The 17,759-nt window shown below is 47.2% G+C and overlaps 6 protein-coding genes across 6 annotated transcripts; 4 read left to right on the forward strand and 2 right to left on the reverse strand.

The window, feature by feature from the left end:
• Positions 1 to 666: 666 nt before the first annotated feature.
• V8C40DRAFT_269039 (uncharacterized protein) lies at positions 667 to 1,251 on the reverse strand (the record flags this gene model as incomplete). Its single annotated transcript, XM_083220029.1, has 2 exons — positions 667 to 832; positions 1,001 to 1,251. The coding sequence occupies 2 exons, from the start codon at positions 1,249 to 1,251 to the stop codon at positions 667 to 669; spliced, it is 417 nt and encodes a 138-aa protein (XP_083069857.1).
• Positions 1,252 to 2,080: 829 nt separating this feature from the next.
• On the reverse strand, positions 2,081 to 5,015 carry V8C40DRAFT_253288 (Zn(II)2Cys6 transcription factor). The gene is made up of 7 exons (XM_083217579.1): positions 4,521 to 5,015; positions 4,185 to 4,453; positions 3,809 to 4,125; positions 3,675 to 3,755; positions 3,007 to 3,617; positions 2,766 to 2,948; positions 2,081 to 2,701 (listed from the first exon to the last, which is right to left on the reverse strand). The coding sequence occupies exons 1-7, from the start codon at positions 4,997 to 4,999 to the stop codon at positions 2,209 to 2,211; spliced, it is 2,433 nt and encodes an 810-aa protein (XP_083069858.1). The 5' UTR covers positions 5,000 to 5,015; the 3' UTR covers positions 2,081 to 2,208.
• Positions 5,016 to 5,256: 241 nt separating this feature from the next.
• V8C40DRAFT_269041 (major facilitator superfamily domain-containing protein) lies at positions 5,257 to 6,921 on the forward strand (the record flags this gene model as incomplete). Its single annotated transcript, XM_083220030.1, has 3 exons — positions 5,257 to 5,411; positions 5,482 to 6,575; positions 6,641 to 6,921. 3 exons carry the CDS (start codon positions 5,257 to 5,259, stop codon positions 6,919 to 6,921), a joined length of 1,530 nt encoding a protein of 509 aa, XP_083069859.1.
• A 698-nt stretch (positions 6,922 to 7,619) lies between these two features.
• V8C40DRAFT_269042 (CE1 family esterase) lies at positions 7,620 to 8,661 on the forward strand (the record flags this gene model as incomplete). Its single annotated transcript, XM_083220031.1, has 2 exons — positions 7,620 to 7,952; positions 8,011 to 8,661. 2 exons carry the CDS (start codon positions 7,620 to 7,622, stop codon positions 8,659 to 8,661), a joined length of 984 nt encoding a protein of 327 aa, XP_083069860.1.
• A 656-nt stretch (positions 8,662 to 9,317) lies between these two features.
• Positions 9,318 to 10,456, forward strand: V8C40DRAFT_269043 (alpha/beta hydrolase family protein; the record flags this gene model as incomplete). Its single annotated transcript, XM_083220032.1, has 3 exons — positions 9,318 to 9,641; positions 9,703 to 9,752; positions 9,844 to 10,456. The coding sequence occupies 3 exons, from the start codon at positions 9,318 to 9,320 to the stop codon at positions 10,454 to 10,456; spliced, it is 987 nt and encodes a 328-aa protein (XP_083069861.1).
• A 4,493-nt stretch (positions 10,457 to 14,949) lies between these two features.
• On the forward strand, positions 14,950 to 17,224 carry V8C40DRAFT_253293 (uncharacterized protein). The gene has a single exon (XM_083217580.1). It carries the CDS (start codon positions 15,285 to 15,287, stop codon positions 16,995 to 16,997), a length of 1,713 nt encoding a protein of 570 aa, XP_083069862.1. The 5' UTR covers positions 14,950 to 15,284; the 3' UTR covers positions 16,998 to 17,224.
• The last annotated feature ends 535 nt before the right edge of the window (positions 17,225 to 17,759 follow it).

A 17,759-nucleotide genomic window follows, 5' to 3' on the forward strand; every position in this document is an offset into this window, starting at 1 on the left:
GACCAATGTCTTCTAGACATACATACCGCAGAGAATCGGAAACAAGCAGCCAGGGTGCCGGCTCCTGGTACGAAAAGGTGCCTGTGGTGGAGGCGGATTGAAACGCAGGGTCCTGGATCAAGCAGTGCTTTTCTCGAGCGTGGTATGAAGAAACGAAGTTGAAGTAACGAAGCCTGCTCCCTGGTTAGTCAAAGGTCATAATAGCATCTCATGGGGGATCAGAAAAGATACCGAGCGAAGTATTAGAGAAGAAAAAACGAGAACGGCAACACACAAAAGATAAGGAAGAGATGAGGCAAGAGAATGAGAAACGCGGAGGTGCGCTGCTTGCCTGCAGATGATGAAAGGAGAAAGAAAAGAAAAGGAAGAGAGGAGAGTTGCATGAATCTATGTTTGAATGGGTGCACGGACACAAATGGGGCCTCAAGGCACCAAGTGAAGAGCATATGCTGGAAAATGGAAAAGTACCTACCATTTAGTGACCAGCTGCAGGTAAAGTAAAGTACCTTCCACGCCGCAAATATGTTGCCGACCCCAAGGCATCGCCGCGCATCCATGCCAACAGTCTCCAAGTTCCTTGTCTTGCTCTGGTCCAGTCGTCGTATCTGGAGCCTCAGCGTCCACACTGCTTGGGATCTTCTAGGCAGGAATGCCGTCCGTCAGTTGCTAGGCTTGAGGGGCGTAGTCTCTGTAGTCGTTGTAGTGCGTGCAGTCGATGTAGTTGTAGTCGCTGTAGTCGCTGTAGTCGTTGTAGTCGCTGTGGTCGTTGTGGTAGGTGTAGTAGGTGTAGTAGGTGTAGTAGGTGTAGTAGGTGTAGTAAGTGTAGATGTATCTAGTAGATGTAGATGGATCTAGTAGATGTCGATGGATCTAGTAGAGGCAAATAGATCTAGTAGATGTAGACAGATCTAGTGTCTAAGTTTGTCCGATACAACTCGAGTAATCGTGGTTCAGCCATGGTTTCAGGGACCAGGCAGTTGTGTCGTTCGTCCGGAAGTACCTTCGCGGGAGAGCCTCGATCAGGCTCCACAGCTCTTCATTCAGTGTAATAGGGGAGCCGTTGAAGTGAAGGATCACCGAATCTCGACCAAGCATGGGTCCCACAGTGCATTGTGGCGCGTCGGTCGGGCTTGTCTTGATCCATATCGACAGGTCGGCTTGTGTTTGGATGGTCACTCCTCTATATCTCAGGGTGGGAGCCTCCGGGGAGGTACCAGCGGTGTATGTGTCACGCCCAGGGTCGCTGCTCATGGTGGCGAAGGGCTTGGGGAGCCTTGCCCGGTTGATGCCCGTTCACGAGTATAGGCTCTCAGCTTTCTTGGGGGTCTCTTCGGAGGTCTGCGCCGTGGGAAGTAGTCAAATCGACGGCCCTGGTGTCCCACTCGTCGTTAGTCAAGGGCTGGAACAAACTTTGAAGTCGCAGGAAAACAAATCGAAAGAGGCCGTGTAGAGATCAAGTCATGGGATGTAATGGTGTAGAAGACCTCGCGCGGGATGATTCAAATGCGGATGTCGGAATGCCAAGCATCACGATGATCCTGACTTCAGCACGATGAACAGAATACGGTTCCTGTCTGTTGGGTGACCAGCGGCCATCGTAATTTTGAGTTGGAGACCATTCTGTTTGGGGTCATGAAGGAATACAGAACCGCTCTGCTCGTTCAAGTACGATGAAATAATGATGGGAAGGAGATGAAGGGGGGGAACGCTGCAATTTATGGTCCAAAAGAATTGAGAGGCAGCGGCAATCCATTTCCAGGGAAAAAAAACTCCAAGAGTGAAGCAGTGAAGAGAAAAGAGTGAAGCGCTTCATGTTCGATGGCTCAATGCAGTCCAAGTGAACCAGCTTCCGATCAGCAAAGATGACGTCAAATTCACTGCAAGAAAGTCACCGCCTGGAATGCAGGTAACCGTCTGTGTTTGTTCAATGTTGTCATTGAGCGGCTATCTGCAGCTTAGGAGAAATCACCGCTCCACTAATATCGGCTGCCAACTGCTGATGCCTAGTCACGGCGGTTAAACACTTGTGCAATAATTCACCGGTCTTGAGTCATAGATATCACATGTTTCATGGTGCCTGTCAGTGAATAATGTGTGCGTTTGAGTAAAGTCGGGTGTAGGAGGTATTCTCAGTTGACGTTCTAAAGGATACATAGTAATATAGTTCAAGATTGCGTATTACGGTAATATCTCTTCAGTTATTTTGCTTCATCCCAAGACAAGTGGATCGTAGACAACGGCGTCTTCATAGCTAAGAAGGAACTCTGAGAAGCCATCCTCAGAAAGGTAAAACCCTGGACTCAATAGCTGATCAACGTCTCTAAACTGTGGCGAACCATTGAACCATGTATTTGCATATTGCTGTTCACCTACCAAGACGGTAGGTTCTGGAGTCGGAAGCAAGGGTGGCTCGGTCGGTGGAAGCAATTGCGGCTGTGATTGTTGTAGATGCGTGGAATCTCGACTGTTGTCGGTGTTCTTGATGGGTGGTTTTTCCACTTGGGAATTCGACTTCTTGAGTATGTTTTGAGCCCGATCAAAAAGTCGATACGTGACGTCGGCGCTCCAGTATGTTTCTCTCAGGTTTGACAAAACCAGCATGTGAAGTTGGAGCTTGTTCTCCGCGAGACCGCGGGTCAATGCGTTTGAGGACTTGCAGTCGTAAAGGTGAATCTGCATAGCGGGGATCATCGCGGTAATCCTATGGCGAGAGATAATCAGTTTACAAGCTCCAGAAACTAGACAATAGCAGAGGAAATTAATACATCATTGGCTTCAAATATCGTATACCATCCACTTCAATGAGACTCTGCAGCAGTCCGTTGGTATTTGATGCAGCTTCGCGGGCTCGGCTCATTGCAGTCTTTTGCCACAGTGAATGCGCTCCAGATGGGAGAGGAGTAGACCGATTCAATACGTATGGTCGATAGAGTATTGCAATTGAAGCTCTAGTAAATAGTCAGTGGCTGTGTAGATGAGCCAGGTTTGTTGGACGGGAGCACAAACTGGTACAATAAATCGATTTGGATCCCATTGATGCTCAAACTCTCACTGGAGTCAACTGGGACGGCGTCTTCTTGGGCCAAGGCCTGTAACTCTTGCGCATATCTGTCAATCTCCGTAATACTGGGTATCCCTCCATTCACACAATAATGGACCCTTAAGATGTGGCCCAACGTATCGCAAATGCGCACAAGCCGAATCCACATCTCGGCCAAGGCTCTGGATTCCACCGGCACAAAATTGCTTCGCGCCCGGCCAACAACAGACTCTAATTCATTCATGATGTCTTCCACCACAGGAAGAGGCGTGTCGCAGTCTTCGCTATGAATGCGCATAGGACGGCCCCGAGCCAACGAAACCCATCGATCTCTGACTACGCACGCCCACCAGATGCGACGCATGAGGGATTCTCGCGCTGGCAAAGGCTTCTGCGATACACGGCTACCCAGACGCGAAGACCTATGGAGTCCGATGTTCTGCGAGAGCGAAATTGCAATGCCTATCCAGTACCAGGCGCCAGTATGATCCTGAGGGTCAGTATACCAGAATCCCAATAGGATGACGGACTGAATGAGCACCAGTTTTTCTGTCCCTCGATCGAAGTCATAGAGACACTGTCAAGAGTCAGTTTACGAGACATATTTGTGATCACCAAGTGCCAGATTGCTCACCTTGGCGCGTTCATACATGGCAGTCTTCATTGCCTTTCTAGAAGAGAACCCTGCTTTTTGTAAAACATCCGCATCGACGAACTGAGAGCAAAGGTTAGACGACGACATCAATTTGCGTCTTCACATGAACTCACGTTTGCAGCAGCCAGCAGAATACTCCAATAGAGCAGCAGGCTAATATTCCGAGAACCATTGCTGCAGTACTCGTTTAGAAACGCGGGTGCATCGATTATTGGTAGAAAGAAGTGAACATGATGGAAGTAACAGCGTATTAACTCGTCGCACACATCGTCCGGCAGCCTAGAGAAGACACCCTGAAGGCGCATATACTCTAGCTCATGCGGTTTGTGAGACGACGAGATGACCGTGTCTGGCGGCAAATATCGTGCATCTCCAGGAGTCTCGGGGTGGCAGAGATCATAGACAGAGTGGCGAGGCCCTCTCCTGTCACCTATTGACGTGAGATTTTTTTCCACGTCATTGTCGCTGAAATTCCGATGGGGTGCTTACCGATATAAGTAAAAGGACCATCTTCAGGCAAAATAGTCTCTGTCACGGATCGGCCCTGGGCTTCCTCAATGCCCATGACATTGTTTCTTGACGACGAGATGGATGCGGAAAATGTTTCGCTATAAGGGTATTCTGGAGGATCTTCAACTGGTATAGCACCAACTTGTGGATCTACCAGGCCACCAGAAGCAGGTTTGCTATATGAGATCCCAGCTCTGTTTCCAGCTGCTTTCTGCGACGTAAACTGAGAATCTCTCTTCCTCCGCGGCCTGTGAGGGGACAATTGATGAGCAAAAAAGGACGGCAATACTCAATCAAGCGTCCTTCAATGCTTACCGATGCTTCTTGCGCGGAAGAACCACACAAGATCCGCCATCGCGCTGGCAGTTTGAACACGCATTACCCCCAGTTTGCACAACGTCGCAACGAACTTTGCGCTGATTGCAAGGCTGACAGGCAACCCGCGATCGAATCCGTGGAGCAACTCTGGCACCACCACTGCTTCCCCATGCACTGCTGTTGGGCCGAGCTGCATGTAAGCTCTCCCCAGATTCCATGGCCGGCAAAAGATGAGTTTGTCTGGGGAAGAAGTTTGCCGTCGGTAGAAAAGAAAAAAGATTCTTGCCGACCAGCTTACCTTTTACCCCGGATGGGATATACGAGCTAATACTCCACAAACCCCATCTTTGTGGCGCCTGAACTATGAAGTTGTCGCGAGCTAGAACGGCTAATTCGGCTATTATCTGACTTTTAGCTTTGTCCGCACGTCTGCCGAGACATTTCTGTTCCGAGATCCATCTAGCGGTATGTCGCATTTTTCTCTCCTTTGCTCTCTCCACGCATGGCCATCATGACGGAGCATCGCGGAGAAGAGCGGGGTGATGTCAACAACCCTGTCGTGTTCTCTGTGTGGTAACTTTGCCGAACGATGGTCAGCCAATTGTGTCACAGGGTCAGGAGGAACGACGACGAGAACGTTATATAACATCATTATCACCACAACAACGGGAACTGAATGATGCTTACACACATTGTACAGCAAAACAGCCGCTCGTCTGGCTACTCTGTGACTATGGCGCCTCACGACATGGACGTACTTGACGATACAAAGCATGATGGGGCTGAAGAAATTGAAAAGATGGAAGACGACACCGCCAACATGAAGCCCACCAGTGAGACATTCACTCCGGAGGACGAGAGACGGCTTATTCGGAAACTCGATTTTTGGTATGATACCACTTTCACCTTAGTGATTTCTACCCTTTTTCTGCGATCAATGGCTCATTCAAGTGTAAAGGATTATTCCTCTTATGATGGTGACGTACACGCTGCAGAGCTACGACAAGGGTGTCATGAGCGCCGCAACACAGTTCAACTTCAATGCGGACTTGAAGCTCACCACGATTGTTGGCCATTTGCCAGACGGGACGCCAATCACGAATAACCAGAAATACGCCAATGCCTCGATGATGTTTTACATCGGATATCTTGTCGGTACATACCCAATGATGTTCTTGTGCCAGCGCTATTCGACATCAAAAGTGGTGTCAGTCGCGACATTCCTCTGGGGAGCTGTTCTCATGTCCACGGCTGGCTGCTTCAACTATGCCGGAATTATGATCAATCGCCTTTTCCTAGGTTTCCTCGAGTCAGCTGTTGCTCCCTCTTTCACTGTCTTGGTTACCTTCTGGTGGACACGAGAAGAGCAGACCCTGCGAACTGGGTTCTGGTACAGTTGCGTGGGAGTTGCCACAGCCATCTCGCCCCTGATCAACTACGGCTTGGGCCAGATTCACGGCTCACTGCCTTCTTGGAAACCAATCTTCCTCATTCTTGGTGGTGTCACCATCTTGTGGTCCATTGTGCTCTTCTTCTTCCTCCCCGATGACCCCATGACGAGCAAACGGTTGACGGAAGCTGAGAGACACATCGCCATTCGCCGTCTCGAGAGAAATAATGCCGGTACCGTAAGCCACGAATTCAACAAGGCCCAGTTCTTCGAGGCTTTCCGCGACTACAAGCTGTACAGCAGCGCCTTCATAGTCCTTCTGACTGGTGTGCCATCGGGGGCTCTTGGAACTTTCGGAACTGTTGTTATTAATGGATTCGGATTCGACCACTTCGATTCTTTGGCTCTAACATGTCCCATTGGAGCGATTACTGCCACTTCTATTCTTCTCTCGGGCTACATCACACGGAAGTGGAGAAACATGCGTTACCTGCTGATTATTATCTGCGGTTTGATCTCTATTGCTGGCACTCTCATCTGCTGGTTTGGGCCTCGGAGTAATCGAGGATTGTTGTTTGCGGGTGTTTTCCTCATTGCTGTCCAAGTTGCCTCTGGAGGAATTGCTGTCTCTTTGACGGCATCAAACATAGCCGGACATACTAGTAAGCTTTCTCCCCCTCTCGTGGCATATTCCTTGTGTGAAACAGCGTCTCACTAAAGTTTCTAGAAAAATCCACTGTCAGCGCCTCGACTTTCGTTGGATACTGCGTCGGAAATGTCATTGGCCCAGTGATCTTTGGCGCATCTCCAGGACCAATCTATCACGCGGGATTTGTAGGAAGCTTTGTCTGTTTGTGTGGAGTGGTGGTGATTGCATCCATTACTCTTATTGCATTGCGTATGGAAAACAGAAAGAGAGACAAGCGAAGCGGCACACCCATGGGTCTACACTCAATTGATGAGGATCTTACTGATACCCAGAACAAAGACTTCAGATACGTCTTGTAGAACACTTAGCTAGTTTCGAATACTCTCTTCAATAACAGTTGTTCAATTACTCTAGTTCATTCCTATCTCACTTGTTTCTAATATGGTTTCGCCCTCCCCATAACTCCAAGAGAAGTAATGTCAATACAATCAGATTGTCTCCATAATGGGCTTCAACTAACTCAACTTATTCCATCCATCTCTACTGAGCCAGATGTTGAAGCTTCAGTTCAGCTATCTTTGAGTTATGGAAAACCCCTATAAGTCCGGCAAATCAGTTCCGTCATCTCTATAGTTTACAGACTATCTTACTAATAGTCAGCTTTCTAGAACACAATCGTGGGCTCGAACCTGCTTACCGAGGCACCGTCTTCCGATTCTATCCATCTGTCAGTCAGCCCTAAGAATTATGGAGCTTCATAGACGGTGAGAGGAACCATTTGAACATATGACTCCGGTAAACTCGGTAATTACCAAACATGAGCTGGAGATTCGGCATTCTCATGGACAGAATTTGTCTAGTTGGACCCTTCTCTCCAGGGTTCTCCGCATCTTTTCCCCAGAAAATGTGACGGACCCTTGGGATAGCATTTTCTAACTGGAATGTGACTATATATAAAAGGAGAGATAATCTAAGACAATTGACGTAAGTGGAAAGTGTGATTCAGTGTTCCATTGTTCTCTCTTCCGGATTAGGATTCTATTGTCCCTGGTTAGCCATGTTGTCTCTCAAGGTTGCATTCTTCGCCGCTTTGGCTGAAGCCTTGGTGGTACCTAAAGGCCTTTCGTCCATCTCATTAGAAGGATGCCTTAAGAAATTACCACATGGTCAGTCAGCTGGTAGTGTTGCAAACGTGACGATTACAAGTGGTGGGCTGTTGAGGTACTACCTCATCGCGATTCCACCAACGTACCATAATGAGGTCCCAACTCCAGCGATCCTGTCTTACCACGGAGGCGAAAGAACCGCAGAAAGCCAACTGGAATTGGACGAATTAACCAATCCCCAGTTCAACACTAATTCTTTCGTCATTTATCCTCAGGGCATCAATGTAGGGCAATTTGATCGCTTGAAAGCAGTATTTAAAGCCGATGCTGACATAACCGAAGGACTTTTGGCAAGGCGTTCCGAATGACACCGTAAACGACCTCCAGTTCACCGCAGATATCCTCGACCATGTTCAAGGGCAGTATTGCATTGATCCTTCTCGAATCTTTGCCACCGGAAAGTCGGATGGCGCCGGATTCTGCAATGTCTTGGCTTGCGACAAGAAAATGTCGAGTCGGATTGCAGCATTTGCCCCCGTATCTGGTGCCTTTTATGTCAATACATCGTCCTGTGACGCCGACACCGTGCAGATCCCATGTAACCCTAGCCGTCATGACATTCCATTCCTGGAGTTTCACGGTGGCAACGACACTACAATTCACTACCAGGGTGGTGCACGCAAGGAGGAATGTCTTCCATCAATCCCGCATTTCATCCAACAATGGGCTGCACGAGACGGGCTGAGCCTCCACAATGTTACCACGCCGATCTCATCTAATACTGTATCCTACAAATACGGGTCAGGAGTCAACTTTGGATTGGTTGAGCACGTTTACGACGCTGTAATCGGACATGATTGGCCCAGCACGGCGCCAAATGCTGATAACCAGGTGTCTGGCCACCACATTGCTAGCTTCAATGCGACACCAATTATTTTGGAGTTCTTTAAGCAGCATCCTTTGAGCGTGTGGGATCTCCTTGCAGAAATTTGAGAAACACGGGCAAAGAAGCGATTGGCTAGGAAGTGGAGGGAATCAATTGTACATCTGTGTAAATGTGAACTCACTTCACATAATTAATATTTATCATTGTTAATATCTATCTTTTATTGCGCTTTAAGTGTACTTGCAAATGTTGTAAATCTTCTCAGTGCCAGGTGAGACATTGCTTTGTTGGATCCACCAAGTCACTTTGTCTTCCACATGCTACGATCGTGACTTGCAACTAACAATCTCAGTTCATGGCAGGTATGTAATAAAGATCTGACGAGGTGCCTCTTTCTACGCTAATGGAATTCCACGTCTTCAAATCCTACCGTAGTTGGATGACCACAGTACCGTTACGAGATTTGTACGGAGTCCAACCGGCACAGTTGACCGAACTGGCCGAACAAGCAGCCGAACCCCTTGCATTCCGGCAAAAAAAGTAGAGCCCGGCAAATGCTTGTTTCCATTTGTTATTGCCGACTTATACCTGCACGGCGCTGTCTATCCGTCTATAGAGATGGCACGAGGAAGGGATTCTTAAGCCACGTCTCTTTTAGTCCGGGTTCTCCTCTTAGTTCGGTCATTTATTTGTGCATTTTTCTTGGCACTCCTATCATTCGTCTACTCATTCATACTTTGAGGCACCAGTAACGCACGCCAAGATGTCGGACACTTTGCCTTCGCCAAGCACAACCCCGGATGGCTTGGAGCCGCGATTTTCTCTCCCTTTGTCGACACCTCGGTCAAGCAAAACATCGTTAGCGATCGGTGGTGTCACTATATACGTCTATGGATTGGATGAACTTCAACAAAAGTCTGGGGTAGATGTCGCAGTTTTGTATCTTGCTCATAACCGAACAAGAACATACTTAGTTACAGAAGGCATTGCCCATGAGATTTTGCATAGATATAGATCCGATGGCAGGAAGAAGAAAGTCGAAATGATTGCCATTACGATGAACATGAGGAATCATGGAGATCGCCAGGTATGTGCAACTCACCACCTTTGCCGCCATGATGACATCTAACAAGGGCGGAACCCAATAGGTCAGTCCAGAAGCAAACTTGACTTGGTCAGGTGGTAATGAAAACCATGCGTAAGTTGTGCAAGGTTACTGAAAAGACACGATTTATGTTGTCTATTGTCTTTTTTAACTGAGCATTACTAACAGTGCATTATCTTTATAGCGTCGACTTACTATCCATGATATCCGGCGCAACCCAAGACTTCAAGCTTGTCCTCGACTTTTTGCCAGCGTATTTCCCACAGTTCAATCGCATGCACAATATCATGATGGGTGTCTCATTAGGTGCCCATACAGCCTGGCGTATGGCATCGGTTGCGCCCGGCCAGTTCGACGCCTACGCAATGGTTGTCGGTTGCCCAAACCTGACGTCTCTCCTACTAGAGCGTCTAGGAATTGACGCTCCGGCTCTTGGTGTCAAGGGAGAAGAGCTAGAGACTGTTAGTTATGAACAGTTGGAAAAGCTTATGGACGAGTCGCAACGGCGTCGATGGCCGCGCGCATTGGCGGAATTCGTCCGCGAGGGCGATAGGAAGATATACGAAGAATTTCCCAGCGATGTGCCTTTGTTCCTGTGCAATGGAGAGTACGATAAACTGGTACCTGCACGGTATACAACATCATGGTTAGAAAGAAGAAGTGCCATGCGGAACGGGAGCATGACGTCTAAAGACATCGAGCCCAGACTGTTCATACAGGAGAACACAGGACACAGCTGTACGAAAGAAATGGTTGCAATGCTTGCCGATTGGTTGGGCGATATGTATAAATTGTAGGGGGGAATTGGGCGTCTTAGAAACTGTTACTAGCACTTGTTGGTTGGGATGCTATACGGAAGGCTCTTTGGCTGCTTCAGTGGGTGTTGCCGTGGTCGTTTCCTAGATATCATAGAAATGGCTCTCATTTCAAATTGTACTTCCATTCATTTACTTTATTTAGATTATACCTTCCATGGAGTATACGAGCTAATACTCCACAAACCACATCTCTATGGCGCCTCTTACCTATGAAGTCCTCGCGAGCTAGGACCGCAATTCGGCATTTATCTGACTCGGCCTTGTTCCCACATCTACCGTCCTCATTTATTCACTCCATATACGACTGGTAATGAGACTTGGTTGTATCTTCCCGCGATGTGATTGAGATCTGCCCCTCTATCGTCCAGTTACATATAGACCTCGACATGAAGCTTTTTCTTCTTCTCTTCAAACACTACAATTTCTCCCGGTCTGTACTCCCCTAGCTATCAGCAATGACGTGTTTGTAAGTATCTCTTGGTTCCGGATTACCTTTTAGAAGACACTTTTTTGAGGGCCATCGTGACGACGCTTAGAGCCATAATAAACTTCTTTGACAATGTGCTGCTGCTCATGGAGCGGGTAGCGCTAGCATAGTTTGACTGTCCAATTCCTTGGTAAGTTAATTATACTTTATTGTTTATATTACTCAGGGCGTTTTAAAAGCGGTCTACAGGTAGCCAGGCACTGTTCAAAAAGTTTGTGCACTTCATTTTTCTCTGAGCTCACTCTTATTTAACTTCTCTTCATAATATAAGTAGGCGGCGTTTCGAGATCTTTCTCCAGCAATCTTTTTTCTTCCATTTCACTTCCTCTTCTCCAAACTAAAATTTTCTCTTTCAACATCCTCCTCCTTAAACATCCTCCTCTTCATCTACCTCAAGTTCTTCAACCTCTTTCCTTCAGTATCTATCCTTTCTTCCACTATATCTACTATCTTCTACTATCTTCTACTATCTTCTACTATCTTCTACTATCTTCTACTATCTTCTACTATCTTCTACTATCTTCTACTACCTCTACTTTCTTCTACTACCTTTACTTTCTTTTACCACCTCTACTTTCTTTTACTGCTCTTTTTATTTATATCTTAAATCTTAAACATATTCTTAGGCTACCCTATTACCAGACACTTTCGAGAGATCCCATTAGACCAGGCTCAAGTGACCTGTCGAGTTTGGCGTCGTTTGTCATTCCTTCAACGACTGGAGTTGCTGGTAGCTCTCCACACTTTCAGCCGACTCTTGGACATTGGCTTGAATCCATCTACGATGCCCTTTTGCGACTACATATTCACTAAGCATGAGTATCTCTGAATGCTTTACTGAGGCCTAGACTGGAGGTTATCAGTCAGGAATACAATTCATCAATTTAAAACATGGGTAGCTATGGAGCAAGGATTATTACGGGACAATAGGAGTCGTGATGAAATGGTAGTTCTTCTACAGAATAATATCCAATATTCACCACTCAGTCACACATTGCACACTTTGCTTCCTTTGCGAAATGAATGCCCAGTCAGGTCGTACCACCAGGAATTGACTGGTCGACGTCCTCGTTTGGTCTTTCTACTGGACTTAGCAATGAGTCCATCGTCATGAGCCAAAATTTTGCATATCTCTTTGCAAAACAAAGCCCCAGCCATTCATTCCGTAAACCCAATTTACCAACTAATGGAACCCATGGACGGCGTTTGCGGGAACTGGGCACTGATTCACCGGCCATTGACATCGTCCGTTTCATGCTGTGTCTCACGGGTCTCAGAAAAACAACCTGGCCCTACTTACGTGCAGAGCCGCCTCGATAGAATGTAGCCTTGAAGTTGGTGTCTATTCTGATACCTCTCTCTTACCTATGCTTAGACTGCTCCTCCACCCTAGGATCTCGCTCGTCCCAAATCGCTGCTTGGCCCAATTGTTGTCTGACAACGTCCATCGTTCTTCCTCCCAACTAATCACGACATTGCCCTCCCTGCGGATGCGACAACCACGCGGGTCTGGCTTACGCTAGTGCAAGGTACGAAGTACGATGATAAAGCTGGCACACAAATTCTCCGTTCGCCTAGCCCACCAACAACCAACCTTCGTCGTCGTTTGGGCAATGGAAGGCTGTGATCATCGACATCTTCGGCGTTATTACGCACAAGTTGAGCATCATATTTTCCATAACCCCGATCTCCGATAGCTCTCCAGCCCTTTACACCTCCGTTGACCGTTTGCGTCTCTCTTGTGTACGTGACTCGTTTCCGCCCACCTCTCACAGCAGCGCCTGCTAATCAAGCATCACTCGACTGTAAATGAAAGGACATTCTTATTCGCCCACTAGAGCTAAAAACTCGAAATCGCAAATTTACAGAAGCAAGCTCCAAGATCACCACCCCAGAGCCTACCACAGTACATCAGACAATAATCGAAAGCAACAGATCCGGCCTAACATCCCACTCCTTGCTAGGCATATATGTCGTAGTGTCAAACGAACATTTCTCTCCTCCAAAGTTGGCGCCCTTCCAAAATCGTGTCCACCCATTCTATCTCAGGCCGCTGTCTTACGCCCGTCGGCCTCGTTTGAGTCGGTTGTTTGCCGATACTTCTATATGCGTGTTAGACCCTGAACCCTGCAGCGGGTATTGAAAGAAACGTCTTGCTTGCTCCACAAACTTCTCAAAATTCTTTCTATTTTGTGGGTTATTGTTGTGGAAACCTTTTTCCCAGAACATAGATACAGCACAATGGAACCCTTCGTCTTCCATTTGATCGGCATTAGAAGGCCCCTGCTCGTCAAGCAGACTGATGGACTCAGGAGCCCAGTATAGAAAGGTCATGGTCTTCTTTGATGCTGGTTGAGTTGATCCACACATTAAACTTGGAAGCTGCTCGCGATACGGAGAGTCATTGTCGCTGTCATCATCTGAGATTTCGTAAGACCTCTATTTGAACTAGCGCGTGAAGCAAGATGATTCAGAGATTATTGAATAGATATAGTAGATGTTAATAGTTATAGTAGATGTTAGTAGATATAGTAGATGGTAGTAAAGGGTAGTATATAGTAATAGATGGTAGTATATGGTAATAGATGGTAGTATATGGTAGTAGATGGTGGTAAATAAAATAGATATAGTAAATGTAGTAGATGTAGTAGATTAAGAATATTTCTCTTTCTCTTCTCCAATTAAAATTTTCTCTTCCAACATCCTCCTCTTTCAATGTCTTCCTCTTTCAACGTCTTCCTCTTCATCCACCCTAGTTCTTCAATCGCCTCAAGCTCTTCGTACATCACTCCAGTCGCTTGTCAACCAGTGTTCGAAGCTTTCTCAACATGCCCACCACTCGAAGCGCTCGAAGACGCCAAGAGCGCACTCAAAGACTCCAGGAGCGCACTCAAAGACTCCAGGGGTGCGCTGTTCGTCGGCTCAACGATATGATGGAACAGCTGGAGCTCGTGCTTAGCCACCATGGTATTTCCCACCGCCCCTTCTTATTCATAGCTCATATCCTAATAATATTCTCAGACTGCCCCATTACAAGGTACTTTGGCGAGATCCCTACCGACCGTTCTTCGTTAGGATGCTATTCGGAAGACTCTTTATCTGCTTCAGTAGGTGTTACTGTAGTCGTTTTTTTAAATGTCCTACACATGACTTTTAATTCTATTTCGTATACATTCACTTTGCTCATTAATTTTCCTTTTTTATTTTAGGCATCCAGTTTTGTATCGCTTGAACAGATAGGTTCTTACTAAAGAAATACTGTGTTCAGCTGCCAAGAGGGCCGAAATTGCGGCATCGTATTGCAGCCAAAGATCTAGTAGAGGCTGGTTTGCGTACTCCTCTTATCAATATTGTTGTTGGAAATGTCAAAAGTAAAACAAATAAAGACGTCTCCTCCTCTAGTATTATACTTTACTTCACAACTTATTACTCCGTACAGTTCCGCTTATACCCCTTACCCCATACATGCACCCCATGCATTGTCGCCTGAATGGGGCCTGCACTTTGCATGGATCCAATCAAATTGCTGCACTATGATCGCCATAAGCTCACCAAGGCAAGGCTCATTTGTATATAATACCGCATTGACTCACATCGTGTCGATGAATGCCACATCTGCAACTCCCGCAAATGCCATCTATAAATGGTAAGATAAAAACCCCTCATATAAAATCATGGAGAATGGAATTTATACTTTGTGTAAACGGCGGTCAGATGATCAAGGACTGTAGGACAGTTCACCTTGCATCAAGCTGAGCCGAATCTGCCCACGCCAAAAGTTACTAGGCCGCTGCGGCTGAGGAGTCCAACGCCGGCATTTGCCAAATTGGACGCGATCCGCCTCACTTTCGTGTTCCTTGGCGTCCTGTAGGGGAAAGCTTCTGGAACATCAAGATCGCTGCGCCACCGCCGAGCCATGCATCATACCACCTCTGGTTGACCGAGTTGTCTGGACTAAACAGCCCTGCCTTATAAGCCAATGATAGTGAGGCGGAAAAGCGAGGGAGCAGCTCTCGGGGCAATCCAATGGGCATACTTTTGGAGGTTTCTGCGTCTCGGCGCACATTGGCCATTGTATAAATTGGCGCGCAGATATCTTGTTCAATCTGAGCCACCCCCTACAACTTTGAACAAAGAAGCTTTTGAACTCACCTTTAAAGTTACACCAATCCTTTGTTATCTACATAAATTGCTCTTCTTGTCTGCTCTTCTTTCTCTTTCATCTCTCATATCCATCTTTTATTGCTGCTTTTCTAATTGTTTCCCCTCACAACTCCTTATCCAAACACATCCTCTCTAAGCACACACCAACAAGTCACCATGGCGTCCTACAAGATTTCTGCTCCGGACGAGTACCTTGCCATCACTGGCATGGGTATTCGTACCGTTAGAATCACCAAAGCTGCCTGGGTGTGGCCCTTTCAGCGATACACTCGTTTCAGTGTACAGCCCCACGACTATGCCATGGACCTCCAGGCAATGACAAAGGAGAAGCTGCAGTTCTCTCTCCCTGTTGTATTTACAGTTGGACCTGATGTCAATCAGCGCGGGGCCAACATTAAAGGAGGAGTCGCCGCAGAAACAATCTCACATGATGGAGAAGACAATTATGAGACTACAGGCCACCAAGAAGACTCTGGAGACGCTCTTGTCAAGTATGCGATGCTTTTAGCTCGCTCAAACAGCGGCAACAGAGTAGTTGCAGAGCGAGATCATGTAGAAAACATTGTCAAGGGCATTATCGAGGGTGAGACGCGTGTTCTGGTGTCCGGAATGACCATGGAAGAAATCTTCACCGAACGTGAGGTTTTCAAGCGACGCATCTTCCGCAACATTCAGGGTGAACTTCAGCAGTTCGGTCTCAAAATTTACAACTCGAACGTCAAGGAACTCAAGGATGCTCCCAATTCCATCTACTTCGAATCGCTCTCCAAGAAGGCCCACGAAGGTGCAACCAACCAGGCAAGAATCGACGTCGCCGAAGCTCAGCTTCGAGGTAACGTCGGAGAAGCAAAGAAGAAGGGTGAACAAGATCGCGAGATCGCGAAAATTAATGCTGAGACTGCGGTCCAGAAGACAGAAAGGGATATCGAGCGCGCAGAGGCAGAGGCAAGGTTACATACCCAACAAGCGGCTCTTACACGGGATGTGGAGATTGCCCGGGTCACCGCCAAACGCACTCTTGAATCTACAGATGAGAATCTGAAGCGCGAGGTCGAAGTCAAGCGTGCAGCAGCCGAAATGGAACGTCTTCGAGCCCAAGATGTCGTCAAAGCGACCATCATTCGTGAATCTAAACAACAAGCCGCGGATGCCCTCGCGTATGAACTCAACGCAAAGGCAAAGGCAGATTGGGAGGCAGGACAACGCGCCGCAGATACAGACGCATACAAAACTCGTGTTTCTGCAGAAGCAAACCAAGAGGCGAGCCAGCGAGGAGCAGATACCGAGGTTTATAAGAGCCAAAAGGCTTCCGAGGCAAACGCATACAAGACTCGTGTAACGGCCGAGGCAAACCAGGAGGCCAACCAACGCGCAGCCGACGCTGAGATTTATAAAAGCCAAAAGGCTGCCGATGCAGAGGCATATAGGGTTCGTGTGACGGCTGAGGCAAACCAAGAAGCAAGTGTGCGGAGCGCTGAGGCTGCCCTTGTCAAAACCCTCAAAGAAGCCGAAGGTATCACGGCAATGGCAGACGCATACGGCAAGCTCTCTGTTGCATTTGGTGGTCCAGCTGGTCTTCTCCAGTACATGATGATCAAGGACGGAACCCTTGTCGAGCTCGCCAAGGCCAACGCCAGCGCTATCCGCGGATTGGAGCCCAAGATCAGCGTTTGGAATACCGGAAACCAGGGTAGCGGCTCGGAATCAACCGATGTCATGCGCAATGTCTACCAGATGCTTCCACCACTGATGACTACGATCAATGAGCAGACTGGTATCACTCTTCCTGAGTGGCAGTTTGGACGACTCAACGCGGCTCAGGGGGCAATGACAGAGAGCAACGTCAATGGAGCTGGAAAGAAGAAGTAAATGACGGGATACAACACTTTCTTTGACTTTTCCTTTGTGTGCTTCTCAATTCACATGTATTATTAGGATGCTGGCGGTTGGGTTCTGGGTGGTGTTCTGAATTGTTGCTTGAGCTTGCTTACAATACCAGTATGGAACGGATCAAGAGACTGATGAAACACCGTCGTTTTCTTTGTCGTTTTTAGTCAATTGCGTTGAGTACTATGCTATTAGTGGTTACATATAAACATAAATAAATATTTAATATTTTTAATTCTTCAGTTCTCGGCTTTGCGGCAACAAAGCGGACTCCCATCACACCACCCTAGGTAACCAATGAAAGTACCCTCATAATTGCAAGTGGCTAGAGTTTCAAGGAACTTCACCCCTGAGCTCTCTTCAATAAAACCTCTTACACTATGTATGTGTTTTCCCACTCACTTCAAGCCATCGGTAAGTATATGGACTATCAGTAGAGTTCCACTACGCCTGGCTTCGACTATGCAAACAAACCAAGTAGGTTGTATAGACATCACATTGGTTCATTTTATATCTTGAAAGCATGACGCTGCAACAGGAAGCTATTTGAAGTACTGACTATATTGGGTGTACAGATATTCCTTGTTCACACCGCTTATTGTTGCTCTGATACTCTCAGACTCCAACCAATAGCCCAAGGCATTGAGACTCAAAACTGACGCTATCAAATTTCACGGGCGAATTTGGTAGGTCGTAAGTTGTAGGCATCCATTAATAGACACATTGCTTATTTCTTATAGCCTG

This window comes from Trichoderma camerunense, assembly GCF_050948025.1.
Source record: "Trichoderma camerunense strain CBS 138272 chromosome Unknown V8C40scaffold_17, whole genome shotgun sequence".
Taxonomy (NCBI): Eukaryota; Fungi; Ascomycota; class Sordariomycetes; order Hypocreales; family Hypocreaceae; genus Trichoderma; species Trichoderma camerunense.